General features: G+C 39.8%; 1 protein-coding gene across 2 annotated transcripts in view; it reads right to left on the bottom strand.

Annotated features, from left to right (window-relative positions):
* Positions 1-16,113, bottom strand: part of gphna (gephyrin a) — a 33,790-nt gene continuing 17,677 nt past the window's right edge. For both annotated transcript variants that reach the window (XM_084742246.1, XM_084742247.1), the window contains 16 exons: positions 15,502-15,639; positions 12,733-12,775; positions 12,362-12,499; positions 11,657-11,749; positions 11,310-11,365; positions 9,747-9,866; positions 9,092-9,150; positions 8,842-8,995; positions 7,777-7,898; positions 7,143-7,230; positions 6,905-6,978; positions 6,131-6,195; positions 3,744-3,847; positions 3,064-3,160; positions 1,547-1,685; positions 1-1,436 (listed from right to left, as the gene is read on the bottom strand). In XM_084742246.1, the coding sequence (XP_084598372.1) occupies positions 1,552-1,685; positions 3,064-3,160; positions 3,744-3,847; positions 6,131-6,195; positions 6,905-6,978; positions 7,143-7,230; positions 7,777-7,898; positions 8,842-8,995; positions 9,092-9,150; positions 9,747-9,866; positions 11,310-11,365; positions 11,657-11,749; positions 12,362-12,499; positions 12,733-12,775; positions 15,502-15,639 (1,485 nt within the window). In that variant the 3' untranslated portion in view covers positions 1-1,436; positions 1,547-1,551. The remainder of the gene's footprint in view (positions 1,437-1,546; positions 1,686-3,063; positions 3,161-3,743; positions 3,848-6,130; positions 6,196-6,904; positions 6,979-7,142; positions 7,231-7,776; positions 7,899-8,841; positions 8,996-9,091; positions 9,151-9,746; positions 9,867-11,309; positions 11,366-11,656; positions 11,750-12,361; positions 12,500-12,732; positions 12,776-15,501; positions 15,640-16,113) is intronic.

Genomic DNA, 16,113 nt, shown 5'->3' with positions numbered 1-16,113 from the left:
GTCACTGAGCCATGTTTCAGGTCAGCCACCAAAAAGTTTAACAGTTAGAAGACAAAACTCATCCTTTTTTCCTTCACACAGACTTTAAATTCTAGGGACATTACTGTAACCCCCAAAAAGACCCTGCTCAGGAAGTACAGTAACTTTGGGGTGGGGCTTGTAGCTCTGAACATTTCTGATTGATTGAGTACTCACAGGATTTTATTTCAGCCACCATTACTTTAGTGGACTACTTTATCTGATCTTTCTAAGTCTTTTGACGGTGGCGGAGATGCAGACAACAACCGGTGAAAGGACCCTTTTAGATCGTTGAAAAGTAGTTCCTGGGACTAAAAGTTCCAGATAGTTTTGGTGGAAACACGGCTTAAGCATTTCTTAAACTGTAGTTTCATAGTGTAAACTATAAACTCGTGTAACACCACTTGAATGCAGGGTTAGGGTTATACTAATACCATTAGTGCGGCCTACCTCTGACAGGAGGGGAGTTCCTCCCTGACAACAGATCATAGAAGTCATTATGTATTTTATTAGAACAATTATATTTATATTTGATGTTGGCTGGCTCGCCCTGCCTTAAAGCTGAGCCACTGACCCACATAAAAGAGATTCATGGCTTTCATTGAGAGTCATGATGAGCTTTAGTGTCTCAGTATGGTTTGAACATGTTATATCTGGAGAAACAATAAAAAAAACAAATATCTCTCTATTTTTTTTTCTTTTTTTGGCAACAAAAGTCATATTTACTGTACTGGCACAAACTATATCAGCAACTTCAATCAAAATATGTCTTTGTAAGCCTTTTCTTCATATTTTGTTGATATTGATGTTAGGGTCAGTGTGTTCCAGGAGGAGATGTAGTGATACTGCAGGGACGGGTTATCAGGGAATTTCTATATCTGGATAGAGGATGCCAGAGCAGAAAAGAAGAAGAAAGAGAAGAAGAAGAGAGAAAGAAGGGGGAGAGCAAAGGGTTAAAAAGGTCAGGAGGAGAGGAGGACGGAGGGGCAGGTCTCTACATCTCTATATCTACCAGGGAAAAATGTTGAACGCACAAAGCAAATGAACAGGAGAGAAGAGGGCATGATTACTACTAAGATGATAATATTCAATCAGAACCATGATAATAATAATAAATAGAATATTAATTAAGAATATTAATAATCATTATCATCAGGATAATAATAATAATAATATTACAGAATAAATCTCATATTTTATATTTTTTTCACATTTTTTTTCTCCATTGAAATACAGTGATCTCCTCAGAGCAGACCAATGAGGATTCAGCCTCCGCTGGCTCCGATTGGCTGTTGCATATGACATCACAGCTAATGGCGACCAGGTAGACATGCATCACTTCCTGCCCCCGCCCGTTTCCTGTCCAGACAGGAAGTCCTGGCACTGCCATGGTAATCGGTAGCGAGTGACATTGAAGTCTGGGGAGAAAATGTTCTGGAGTTACACTTGGATGCGTTTTCCCTTTCTGTAAAAGATACAGTATGTACAGGCCTCTTGTACGAATGAAACAGATGATAAGGTAACGAACCTGCATCATAGCCGTCCGATGACCATGACGTCCACGACCTCTCCCTTATGCAGCTCCACATACTGCTCTGTTTTAGGAGGTAACATCAGCAGACCGTTGGCGCTACGCATTGACATTAGCCTGCTGGATACCTGGTTGCCTGGAGAGACAAGGACATAAAGTGTTTATGTGTGAGTCTGTGGGTGGAGGACATGTATAGTGTTGACCCCATGGATGGACATTGAAAACCAGTTCCAGTGGAGAATTGGTTTTAAATTGTCCAGTTCACTGGAATTCTATTCCTCAGAGCTTATCGATTCCTTAGGGCTGCTACTAATGATTACTCTCATTGTCAATTTATTTGTTGATGATTTTCTCGATTGATCGATTCCTTGTTTGGTCCACAAATCTCAGAAAATTGTGAAACATGTTGATTACTGTTTCTCCAGGCCCAAGACGTCATCCTCAAATGTCTTGTTTAGCCCACAATCCAAAGATATTCAGTTTACTCTCATAAAAATATTCACATTTAAGACACTGGAAGAATTTAAATTTTCTTAATTTTCTTAAAAAATGACTCAAAGTGATTAATCAAGTCTCAAAATAACTGGTCATTAATTTGATAGTTAATTAATAACTGATTAATCATTGCAGCTCTACAATTCCTTTTATACATGTTTTTCTGACAGATATTGCAAAACAACTCATGTGTCTACACTGCTGGCAACAAAGTCATTCTGGCCTCATTTCACATAGAAAGATTATAACAGTGTTAGCTGTAAAGTCTGTAAATGATAGATGAGAGTAAAGGTGGAAACACCAGCAGCACTATGTTTTCTGTCCAACATGGGCTAAACCAGCAATATCATGTATCTGACACGACGCACAAGTGTCACCACGCAGACAGGCTTAGCATATTTTTCTTTGACAGAGAAAGCGTAAATGAAAATGAATGCTGTACAAATGTTTTCTCATTGAGCTAAGGGTTATTGTAGTCAACTGGACTTGCTTATGCTCTTGAAAACATTTCGCCTCTCATCCAATGGGCTTCCTGAAAGCAGTGGCGCTCATGTGCAACATCAAAGATATGTCACTGCTGGAACTGAGGAAGCCTAGTTGCCTACGATAACCCTGAGCAAATACCATGACCTGCATGACTGAGAACCTTCAGACATTTTCTCGTTTCATGCTTTTTAGACGATGACAGACTGTTGCTACAGCTAGCTCTCAGGCTAACCGGTTCCAAATTAAACAATAGAGCTTTTGCACACTTCAGTCACATGTACGCCTCACAGAAAATTGATCAAGAATCAATAAAAGAATTGAGCTGATAAGCAGAAATGAATAAATAAAATCCTATCAATTCTCATCCCTAGTTAACCCTTTTACACAAATTAGTAAATAGCTAGTATAACTGTCTAGAATGAAGAAAACGAATCCTACAATAGCTATGGTGATCTTATCTTGTTTCATTTGGCACACGTCTGTGTGTGTGTGTGTGTGTGTGTGTGTGTGTGTGTGTGTGTGTGTGTTTTTACCTGTGCTTTGTGCCCAGGGCAGTGGCTCCTGGTGATGCCAGGTGAGAATACAGCGGTGGTACTCTGGTCTGGGATCCAGTTTCACATCACAGGAAAGCTGAAATACATGCACACAAAATATTAGTGACATGGAAATATAACGTCGCCACAGATACAAAGAGTTAGACTGTGGAATTTCTGGAAAATGAAGTTCGCCGAATTAACTACTGACAGTTCAGTTTTGCTGTGTACCACTGAATTACTTTGATACTGAAGGAATCTTCAGGGGATTCCCATTCCTGTCTCAGTACATGCATTGAGTGAGTTACACAGTGTGCTGCAAATTCGAGCCTCCTTTTTCATTTCCCAAAATACTTGAAAATTTTTTTTAAAATGTAAAAAATATTGATGTTTATATTCTAGCTCATATCCACTACATTAAATAAGTTGACACCATCACCCAAGTGTATTTGCAAGTTTAACAAGTGTAAGACATGAAGAAGTCACCAACTTCCTACTGTAATCACACAAATCAGGCACATTAAATCAAATTCAGTTTTTTCATCTAAAAATGAAAAAAAAGTATGAAAAAATGCCCATATTAGTTTTTTGTGGTGGATTTTGGATTCCCTGTTGAAACAAAAACAACAAATGATACGTGGATTGTAGCGGGTTAGTGATAGTCTGTGTGTGTGTCTTACCCTAGCTTTAATAATCGTAGGTCTGGGGTCCAGAATGCCTTGCATCTTCCTCAGAGCAGGAATCACAAACAGGTTACATGTCACCACTGCAGACACTGGGTTACCTGGAAAACATCACTGGAGGGTTACTGGGGTAACTGGCCAGAGGAAAACCTGCAAACCACCGAACCACTAACCACACAGTTACATAATTAGTACATAACTGTACAATCTATATGACTACACAGACAGTGTCGACTGTAGGCCTGTGTATGCATTAATATCTTGTCAATGTGTTGCACTGTTTCCATATTATTCCTGTCTGTGTGTCAGCTGCTGACATCGCTTTACACCATTGTGACCCAGACACAATACTTACATTTATCTCCATGTTGCAGCCATATCTAACACAGAAGACCTTGTACTGAGACAACAAACCTCACTGTCAGCAAAACTGTCCAAAGCACACCCATAACACAGCAACAATAGGCTGAGCTGCTATTTTTTATCATTCTGATTTGATTGCAAAATATGCAAACTGAAGCTATATCTTGGCACACAGCAGATGCCAAATGTACAGGAAGCTGTGGGACAAGTGGGAGCTGCAGCCTCATCATCTCCTCAAGCACTAATTTGTCTTTAACTGCCATCAACAGTAGTAATAACTTAATGACTACATATTCAGGCCTTGACCGTACCCACACATTAAATCTAGTGCCACATGATGAGTCTTCAGCTGAGTTAACCTGGGGCATTTATTTATGGTGCACAGTTAATTCCAAACTGGACTGTTTTTCATTGCAAAAATGGGAAGAATTATCTTTAAAGGGAAGGTTCAATCAAACATCCTGGCCTGTTGTGTTATTTATCCATCTAGATAGTTTTGGTGCAAGTTGCAATAAGAAGAATCTTCTTTTTATTAGATGCAAAAGCTACTGACTGACCTACACCTGATTTTAATGACTATTAGCCTAGCATATCACCAATATATCAATCTAACAGTACCATAAACAAACCATACACACCACGGACGAGGACAGACAGAGGACAGATACACAAGACAGGAGCTGATGCTACGTGTGGGCTTAGGGCGGGAGGAAAAAATGGCTATGGCAGGCTGAACCATTTATAACCAAATAGGAATCCATTTACAGATCAGACTGACTCAAGTCCGACTCAAGCATGTCAGAGTGTTAGAAAACACATAGTGGAGGTGTAGACCCCCCACCCCCCACCCCCGCTGTGAGAATGATTACAGGGCAGTGGAACCATGGCTCCATTGAGTCCCGTCCGTGTCAATATTTGCGAGACGGCTTTGCAATCGTGTAACTCTCATGAAGAGTCAGTCCTCTGTTTTGTTTTGCCTGCTCACCCACTCTGTCTTGAACACTCTCTTGTTTGTTCTGTTTCGCTTCAACTGGGCAACACTGGGCAAATACTCGTTTTACAGTGTGTATTATAGAAAAGATCATGCCTGAAACAAACACGGCATTATTTTTTTGAACAGAAATATACACTAGCAAAAAAAACCCTGCATCTTGTAATGTGCTACCTTGCCTCCATAACGCCTTTTCCAGTGTGCCTGCTGTTCTCTCACTTATAAATATGGCGTATGCACAAAAGATGGCATACAATTTGGGATTTACAAAAAGCAAACTTGGCGTGTGTACGCACAGAAACTGGAGAAAGAACTGGATTCAAATGGCAGAAGGAGGAAACACACGAAAGCGTGTGAAATTGATAACACTGTGTAAAATAAATCGAAATACTAACTCACACATATCAAACATGATGAGTTAATTTACAAAAACAGAAAAATGCCATTCTCTATGAATAAACAAACACATCTGATTGATATTCAGTGAACACACACAAAAACATAATTCAGGATAATAAACACAAAAAAAAATATCTGTCGTATTTTTTCTAGTCTCAACCTCCACTATAAAACTTTGACGTCACACTAAGTGAAATTTCTGTTTTTAGCTTTGCTCTCAGCGTTTGCCACGATCATTTCCATGCAGTGACTGTGGATGAATATTAATTCAAGGCGTTTCTCTGAACATTTATAGGCAACTACGAGCGTTACATGACATTGACAAAGGGCGATACATTTTGAGTTGATTGTGATTTATAAAGGGAAACCAGTGTAGGATGTGCTATCATCCTGTTTTATAAATCAGAATATTTTCTATCCCACACACCATTTGATAAATGAGGCCCCTGGTGCCCAGGTGAAGGTTACATACAGATGAAGAGTCTTAGTGGGCACTGAGCCAAGGAAACACTAAATAGACCACTGGGGCAAAGCAGTGGGTTGACAGAGATGCTCCAGAGGACTGGGCAACAAGGAGATTCACACTCACTGACAACCTAACAACACACACCCACAGACATAAATAATTTACCTGGCAGAGCAAAGATGAGTTTCCGTGCTCCATCAATGTCAACTGTGGCAAAGGTAGTAGGAAGACTGAGGAACAGAAGCAGACGGGTCATTATTTTTCCTCTAAATGTCAGAATTGTATCAGAAGCAGTAATAGTACTGCAATCAGCAGCAGTAACAATAGTGGCAGTAACAGCGCTGACAGCAGTCAATGTAAAGGAAGTAGTAAAATTAATGATAGCAGTAACAGTTACAGTAATAGTGACAGTAGCAGTGGTAGAAGCACAAGCCACTGACATATATATAAAGATGGACGCCACGTCTCCACTTCCTCCCGCTGTACAAAATATAAGTTAAACTATCCAGGATAGGAGTGCTTCCATCTTGCCCCAGAGTCTGCGCAGTAGGAACCAGCCAGACACAAAACCCCCTTTTAATAGCATCAAATAACTAATTAAAACCAAACTGATGAGAAAAAAAATAACCCTTGAACAAACACTGACGTGATGAGAACTACCTAAAAAGACAAAAATCATCTTTGGGATGAATGTATTTGATGTGTGCTCCATCAGTGTCAACGGTGGCATTTTGTAGGCCCACGTCGAGTCTGCTACATTAAGGGGAAAGGATTTAGGATCTATACTGCAGCCTGCTACTAGGGGGCAGTCAAGATGTTTTGGGGAGCTGTCATGTTGTTCATCTTTAGATATGTAAATGGTTTGGATATTAAATCACATTTCCTTCATTTTTGAAAAGCCCTGGACAGACTCTCCTCCTGTCCCCTCCCCCGTCTCACCCTGGCTTCATGAAGACTCGTCCAAAATGGATCTGAGCATGAAGGTCAATATCCAGCACCTGCTTTAGGTAGTCCTGATGTGACATAAACACACACAGAGAACAGGAATATTGTAAAAATCATCTGTGAGACAACATTGCTTTCATAGAGTATGTTAATTAAGATCAGAACATCTACTCAACATGTCAGTGAACTCTTAAGTTTGTTAAGTGTGTATAAGTTAAGTGTGAGAAGTTACCTTCTCTCCCATGGACACACCCCCTGAGGTGATGATGACATCGGCACGACTGATTCCCTCATGGAGAGCTGAGAGCAAGTCATCAGGGCTGCAAACACAAGCATGACACAGCAAACTCGCTTCACTACTCAGTGGAAATGCAACTAACTCAGCCTATGAAAACAGCCGTATAATGTCTTCTGCAGCTTTGGAGGAGTTTTAAGTCTGAGAAAATAATCCTGGTGATGTGACAGTGATGTCATCAGGGTTATGTTGGACTGGGCTTAAAAACAACATATTATTCATGGAAGGCTTGTTTGTTTTCAGTAAGTGTTTTTGAGCTTTTTTTGCATTTATTTGATAGGACAGCTGATGTTAGGATGGGAAAGTGGGACAGAGAGTGGTGGAATGGCATGCAGCAAAGGGCCACAGGCCGGAACTAAATCAGCTAGCCAGTAATATTAAGTTATATAAATAAAATTTGATTTGATTTGAAACTTTCCAATATGTTTCCTGAGTATATGACTTTTTGTCAAAAGGAAAGGCTGGTGGGAAAACACTCAATCAAACAAAGTCTGTGTAATGTTTATGTCACCAGACAAAATCGGCGCAGGATGGAGCAGCAACTTTTTTTATGAAGCTAAAATGCTCGTACTTGTCTCCAACGATGCCCAGGTTGATGGTGGGATATCCATGTTCCTGGATGGTGGACAGCAGAGTGGAGCGGTTGGAGTCTCTGATTTTCCCTGGGTGGAGATCATCCTCTGGATTCAATAGCTACACACACACACAAACAAACAGAAAAAAAATCAACTGGTATCTTGTTTCAGTAAGTGCAGGTTATCCTGTAGCTGAGTTTAAAAGGACCTTGATGATGGACACTACTCCTTATATCACATACTAGAATAACTGGTTCTGACCCCAAATGATCTCCTCATATGACATGTTTCATGCCAAATAGTTTAAGTGCATAAGCAGACACAAAATAAGGTGTAAGTTTTTGGAAGGGACTGCACCTCTGTGGGCTCCTTGTCATCGCTGTACCCACCATTGAGGTCACTGAAATGTATGCAATAAAAGCCATGAAATAACTGCCTAAAAATAATTTTGCTTTGGTAGAGCAAAGACATTGTGCATCAAAGATAAGCAACTTCAGAAAAAAATGCAATTAGCAAAGCAATATATATGATGATTACATTACAGTAGGAACCTATAGGCTTAATTTAACAAAAGATTTAGCATAATTATAGTGTAATAATAATGCATTATTGTACAAATATAGTATGGTATAACACACATTTTCCTAACGGACTAAAGAAAGTGTATATAATATTAATTATTTTTTAATAAACTTTGTCAGGAGAGGCAAGTGAGGAGTCAGAGATTAGATTTCAGCTGTCTGCAGTGTAAATTTCCCTTTACTTGAACACTTTAAACATTGTCAACATTCATTTTCAGATGTTTCATCATTTTAGCCTCTTCTGTATTTCCAGATTGTAGTCTGGATCATTCACTGAAACGTTTAACCTGATTGTCATGTCTTATTATCATGATAGTGCTGCCTGACATGGTTTTAAAGCTATTGTGATCCACATTTTTCTCTACAAGTCTTAAAACACATATTTAGATCAAAAACAAAGAAAAAGAAACTCAGCTTGTGCAGATTGTAGTAAGAAAAAGAAAAGTATGTGAGTCTTTTCATCGGTTTGTGCGTATTTACCTCGTTTCCAGTGGACATGACAGCCACCACAGGGAACTTGTGCACGCTGACCTCGGTCACTCCCACTGTAGCCAGCAGGCCGATCTCTGACGGGCCCATATGTGTTCCTTTAGCCAATACACACTCCCCTCGCCTGATGTCATGACCTATCGGCCTGTGCAGACACACAAACAACCATGAAGTGGCTGCTAATGTAGCTTTGATAGAAATTGGTTCCACTTAGTTCTTTTAGCATGTTGTTTGATTTTACCTGATGTCCTGTCCGGGTCGAGCCTGGACCATAATCCTCACCTCCAGCTCCTCTGTGCCCTGAAATAAGACACACTGTCAACATCACCACATGCTAACAAAACACACACTGTCCACACACTCTTTGAAGTAAAGGTTCTAAACAAAACTATAAATGGTTCTTTGGCTTGTCTGCATAGGAGAACACTTTTTGATTCCTGGCAAAACCTTTTTATAAAGGTTCCACTTGGAGCCCTTTTAGAGACCGGGTGGGTTCTACTGATGCATTTCTGATATAACATAATAAATTATTATACTTCTAGGGTGTTTTTAATACTCCAAGTGTTCAACAGAGAAACTTTTTATATATCTAGGGTTTTATCTAGAACACATTCAGGGGGTTCTACTGAGAACTCTTTTATATTAGGACACAGAAACCTCTCCATGTATCCTAGATGAAAGAGTTCTTTAAGGATTTCAGCAAGCTTTGAAGCACTCTTTCTTCTAAAAAGGGTTCTTAGGATGAAAATGGTTCCTAAGGGAACCCTTAGCCTGACAAATTACTCTCGACTCTTCTTCAGAGGCCTTTAGGAAGAACCCTTATTTCTAAAAGTGTAAGTTGCAGCGTTTATTTTAACCAGACAGTATGGAGGGAACATCCTCACTCGTGTACTTACATCCTCAGACTCCCGCAGCAGCTCTGTATCTTCTACTTGGACCACAGCGTCGGCTCCGCAAGGAATCGGAGCTCCGGTCGTCACCCTCATCACCTGACCTGGCATCACTGTGTGGGTGGGCTGCACACACAAGTCAGAGTAGAACAAAATCTATACAGTATCAATACTGACACTCATGAAACGTGAAAATAAGGAGCAGCAGTCACATTGACAGTGGTAGTAAAGTTATTACTAGTGATGAGAACAGGAGCAGTGACAGTAAGCGTCGCAGTAGTAACAGGAGTTATTTTGTATCTCTACTAACATGAATAGCAGGAGAAGTCACAGCAGCACTTTTTCCTCTATTTTGTGGTCACAGTGGTGATACAGGAACATGAGTTGTGTAGAAATCATACATCCAGTGCAAGCAGAGCTCAGTTTGGTATTTTCATGACCTTTAAATCCACCGCACCCATCTATCTTAGAATTTCTTAAATGAGGTACAGAGAGGTGGGAGGTTCATTTAAATGAGTGAACATAGTGAATTGTGGGTGCTTTGCTGGAAATCCAGCCTTGGAGCCAAGTTTATGTCTGTGACAAAATCACTCAAATGACAGAATAATAATTTAAAATAAAAATGAACAAATTCCCTTAGAGGTTTAACGAGATGTAAGCACGACTGGCAGTAAATCAACGTAAGTACATGAATGTAAGGGCTGTAAAATGACCACAAAGAGCTGCAAAACGGCCACAAAGACACACAAAATGAACACAAAAAGCTGCACAACAGCCACAAAGAGACACAAAATTACCATAAAGAGACAAAAAACAACCACAAAGCTGAATAGGGTGATAATAAAGAGGAATAAAGAGGAAAAAAGCGACAAACTAAGAAGAATACAATGACCACAAAGTCACAAATTTACCACAGACACAAAATTACGAGTAAAAGACACAGAACTGCCACAAGAGACACAAAACAACCACAAAGGGGAGTAAAACAACCACAAACACATGCAAAATGACCACAAAGAGACGCTAAATGGCTACAAAGAGACAAAAAATGACCACAAAGAGGAATAAAAATAAAACCACAAAGACACACAAAACAACCACAAACGGGCATAAAAAAACACAAAAAGATGCAAAACAACCACAAACAGACACAAAACAACCACAAACACACATGAAAAAAAACACAAAAATGTGCAAAATTACCACAAAGAGACACAAAACTACCACAAAACAGACACAAGACACAAAACAACCACAAAGTTGCGTAAATAAAACACAAAAAGATGCAAATCGACCACAAAGAGACACAAAAAAGTAAAGTAGGGTCTGGCAACATTCAATATTGAACTGAATATCTCCACAGACATAAAGTGTATTGTAAAACACACCATCTAGTAATAGTAGTGTTACTACTATTGACTTAGCAGTGTTACTCACAGTGCTGATGTAGTGGTACGACTTGATAACAGTTTGTTTTAGTAGAAGTGCTAACAGTGGTGCTGTTCTGGTACCAGGTGGTGTCATTCACACTGACTAACATTACTGTAGTGTTAGTGTATCAGAGCTGACCTGTTGTCCAGCCTGTGACTCTCCCATGATGAAGCGATCTCCTGGGCCATCAGCAGCTACAGGTCAATGATAATGATGTTAATCAAGTTAATGATGGAAATGAAACCCGGATTATTTATTTTGAAGATTAAAGTGGCAGCCAAAAGGACAGTTTAAATACTGAATACTGTGTTAAGAATTTGCTCTTTATTTCATTCATTGCCATCAACTAAATAACTATAAATGTAAAGATGAAAGGTCAGTTCAGTCAAATTTAATGGCATTTTCAGGGACAGAGCTTTGTCCCTGTAATGTTTACCTGATGTTATATAGTAATAGTATAGTATGGAATGTATTAGCGGTCTCACCTCGTACAGCGTAGCCATCTTTAACGGATGCAGGAAACGGAGGAAGGTTATCTTTGGCATAGATGTCCTGAGCAAGCACTCGACCCAAACCGTCTGGAGAAATGAAACCCACAGCAGGACGGTTTAGTGCAAACCACAATTTTAAGGGATAGTTTGGATTTTTTGAAGTGGGGTTGCATGAGGTATTTATCCATAGTCAGTGTATTACCTACAGCAAAATGTATTTTACCCACATTAAAAAGATCAGTTTAAGTGTACGCCGTATTTTGACTGCTTTACCTTGCTGTCAGACAATTTCTTTTTAAAGGGAAACTGCTGTCATATAAGTCAAAAGTTGCTCTCTCTAAAGCAACCAGACTCCATTGTTAAAATCTGTAATTTTACCTTCCAAAACACAGGAGTTGAAGGTCAGCTGCTGCCTCGATCTGCTTTGTGTTGTTGTGTGACTTCAGTGTTTAAAAAGATTACTTTGGATTTACCAAAGTCATACAGCAGTACATTGCTTAGCTTCCTACACTGGTACTCCTGCTGCTTCTCCAAACTGGGTGTGTGTTGATCGCCATCTACTATAGGTTATACACTGACCAGACATAAATACCTCACACAACCCTGTGTCCCTTAAATAGCACTAGACAAATTAAACACAAGATAGACGCACATACCTACACTATATATACATACATACACACACTCCTTAAGACTCACCTCTGTAGTTAATGACTTCAATTCCCAGAATTGGTGTCATCTCTAGAACAGTGATGAAGGCTTTGTCCATTGACGTCAATGGGAACGGAGACATGCGATGACGCCGTGCCACCTTACTGATGTCCACTGCACTGTGGCCTACACACACACACACACACACACACACACACACACACACACACACACACACACACACACACACACACACACACACGTAAAAGAGACTATGTGTGAGTAAATAGTGAATATGTTACTGTAAACAATACAATAAAGTTCCTATATTTTCCAGAGTGAGTTGCAAGTTGCTGTTGCAAGGCTGGCATGTTAATGAGACACACACACACACTTACTCACACACACACTGTACTTACTGGCTCTCAGAATGTTCTCATTACTGCCACATCGTGACTGAACCTGCAGAGAGACAGACAGATATTCTATATTTGGTCACTGTTTGATGCAAATGTATGGAGGGGATGATTTAAATACCTCTCCTTCATAACAGGACAGTCTGGCAAAGGCTTTCATGTTGATTTATCTATTCATAATGTCTAATATACAGGACAGTGAAACATAAATAACATGAGCTCCAGCTGTGACGTCAAGAACACCAGCAGCTCTGTGTCTAATTCCCCGATCGCACGGAACAACACAAGATTATTAGAAACTAAAAGAGGAATCAGTATGAGGGTTCGAGTGATATATCAGTCTGATTCCTTTTATCAAATGAAATATCAAATATAAGACACAATAGCTGGTGTGTTGTCCATCTCTGCTGTGGAAGTTCCTCTCCTGACACAGCTTTATCAAAACAGTTTGTAAAACCTGTGATGACATTTTACTTTTTCCATATTCTCTTTGATTTTTTTGTAGCATCTAACTCTCAAGCAGTCTCTTTGTCTTGGTTTGATTGTAAAAAACTTGATAAAAACATGATAAAAACTCGTAAATATCCAGTTTTCAAATAATAACCATTTTTGTACAAACAAATAAAGTTCAAAAGGACAATTAAACAACATTTCTGTGCCATTATGGTACCTAGTACTTTCAGCATTAAGTAAATTTCCATAGTACTAATGCGAACAACAGTGATCTCATCCTCACCACTCTACTGCTCTGAGTTTCTCTCTTGAACAGAAATGCTGTTTTCATCCCCTAAGTCATTTCACTTCCCCTTTGTATGCTGCTGTTATCCTGCACTCACACACAGCTTGGGTTAGGTGTGCACAATATCCAACTTTCTTAATTATTAAATTTTATTAACTAATAGTCAATGAGGAATGGGAAGGATTCTGCCCTTTGAGCCACTGGAAGGCGTTTAGTATCCAAAAAGTACAAAGCAGAAGTGACATTGTGAAAAACAGGGAGTTATTTAAATGATCTATAACACATTGTGCATGGTGCAAATGCATTTAGGATGTGCCCAACTTTTGCTTGTTAAATAGCGCATATTCTGGGCACTACGTAAAGTGCAAGGGGCTTGTATTTAGTCTCTTAATTAATCATAGGTGTGTTTGGGATGTAACATGAATTAAACCCAACAGAGCATCATCTCCCGTTTCCTGTAAGAGCCAGGTACACCTGCCTTTGGCTCACTGATATGTAAATGACAGATTTGGCAAGCTGGAGAAGCAAACAAGGCTGAAATGACCCACTTGTCGTGATGCAGGCGCTGCACTTAATCTGCAGGTCGGTCAGGCAGTCTGGGTCATAAAAATTAACATTCTGATTAATAGCTGATGGGTTGCAGGTGTGTGAAATAGGGTGACGCGTCTCCCCATTAGGAGAGACGCTGTGTGCATTTACACACGAGGCACAGCAGCTGTAACTTCATTGATTATATGCATCTCACCACATGCTGACGGGCTCTAATATTAATTAATGTCATGCATTCTTGTACACATCGATGTTCATACAGTGTGGTTTGAAGCACAATCTGTGCATCACTTGAAGCAGAGCGTACACGAGTTGTGAACCTGCCTAATGCATGGGAAAATACTGTGCCATTGACTTTAGACCAGTTTTTTGTGGTCAGTGGTCAAAGTGCTTTCTGCTGCCTCAAGACCAAGACCAACAGGCTCAAGGGAGCACAGACTTAGGAGGACTAATTCAGAGCAGCACAGTGATCAGTGAGACTTGACTCTGTTGTTGTATTTATGGTATTAGTGCTGTAGAAATGTGCTTCATACTGAATAACAGGACACAAGGTAAATATATAGAGAGAAAGCTTTGAGTTTACAAATTGAAATGATGGCAGATCAGAAAACAGGGAGGCATGTTCAATAAAATATAAAATATTTATACAGCAGGAAAAATTAGGCTCGTGAACCCTGGCTCTTTTTGTACTTGAGGTAAGGCCGCCGTTAGAGGACCTTTCAATTCCAGCATAATTTGAGTTTTTGCTAGTTTTTTTTCCATTGTCAATCCCTCAACATTAATTGGGAATTTTTATGTGAATGTACCACAACTGAAGATATTTCTCACAGTCTCATTCACTCCCATTCAATTCCAAACAGCACACAAGTCCCGAGACTTTTCATTTAAGGGTGATCCATCACTGTGAGCAGTGATGTGACAGTCACGTTTAGCGAGGCTGGATCAGGATGCTAACATCCGACTAGAAACTTCTAGCTTTGGCCTCATAGTAATATAACCATCTGAGAGCCAAACTGAGACAAGATTGGCAGACACATTTAATACACCCATTGATACCACTTTTACCTTTCAGTAAATGATCTCAGTGGCTATATTGGGACCAAAATAATCCAAATGAAAGTTTGCCTTTTAAGTGAGGAATTCAAATTGGCAACCATTTGTAATAATAAGTGATAAAATCATCTGAAAATAACCTACAGCGGAAAAAAAGGTTGGGGATTCCAGGAAATAAGCAAAAACTCCAATCATGCAGCAACTACCCTTTATTGATTTTTTTATTTGGAACTGCTGAGACAGCTTTCCACTGCCACCAGCAGTAACATTACATATTTGTTGCATGCTCTATGAATCATACAAAACGTATAAAGGAAACTTCAAATTTCATGCAAACATGTTTTTGTATCGTTTTTAAGGTTTAAGGCGGTGTTCATTTTCAGCTATATTGTTTTCTGTGTGTGTGTGCATGTGTGAAAGTTTGTGTGTACCTTGGGTGTCGGGCATGAGGCGGTGGAAAGGCGGGAGGTCGCCTGTGTTGCCCGTGGTGACTCGGAAGGGGTGGAGCTTAAAGAGGCCGAATCTCGAGGAAGCACCTGAACGCCTCGAGAAATGATAGAGTCCGGGATCTACACACACACACGCACACACACACACACGCATACAGACATACACACACACAGACACACAGACACACACACACACACACACACACACACACACACACACACACACACACACACACACACACACTTAATGCTAGAATTTTCTTCAGTCGTTTCACTGTCAACTAAAGCTGTGTCTACATGACACCTGGATTTATGGAATGTAAACTACAAGTTCCACCTTTAATCTGGTGGAGCAATGACTTCAACATAGAACTGAAACAAACAGGGAAGTGCTAGACTCCCTAGTCATACAGGTTCTATCTATTCCTTTTGTGGTATTCACCTTTCATGGTGAACTTTCCGCATAAGACAATACCATAGACACCAAAATTATCCATGTTTCCTTCGCAGATCACTTGCTTCAGCTAATACTTTAGCATTTTTCTTAAAGGCACAATGGGATTATGGGTAAACCTGTGTGTAAAAACTTAAATT

Source organism: Lutjanus erythropterus, chromosome 18 (genome assembly GCF_056507025.1).
Source record: "Lutjanus erythropterus isolate fLutEry1 chromosome 18, fLutEry1.hap2, whole genome shotgun sequence".
Taxonomy (NCBI): domain Eukaryota; kingdom Metazoa; phylum Chordata; class Actinopteri; order Lutjaniformes; family Lutjanidae; genus Lutjanus; species Lutjanus erythropterus.
This window is presented reverse-complemented; position numbering and strand designations above follow the sequence as displayed.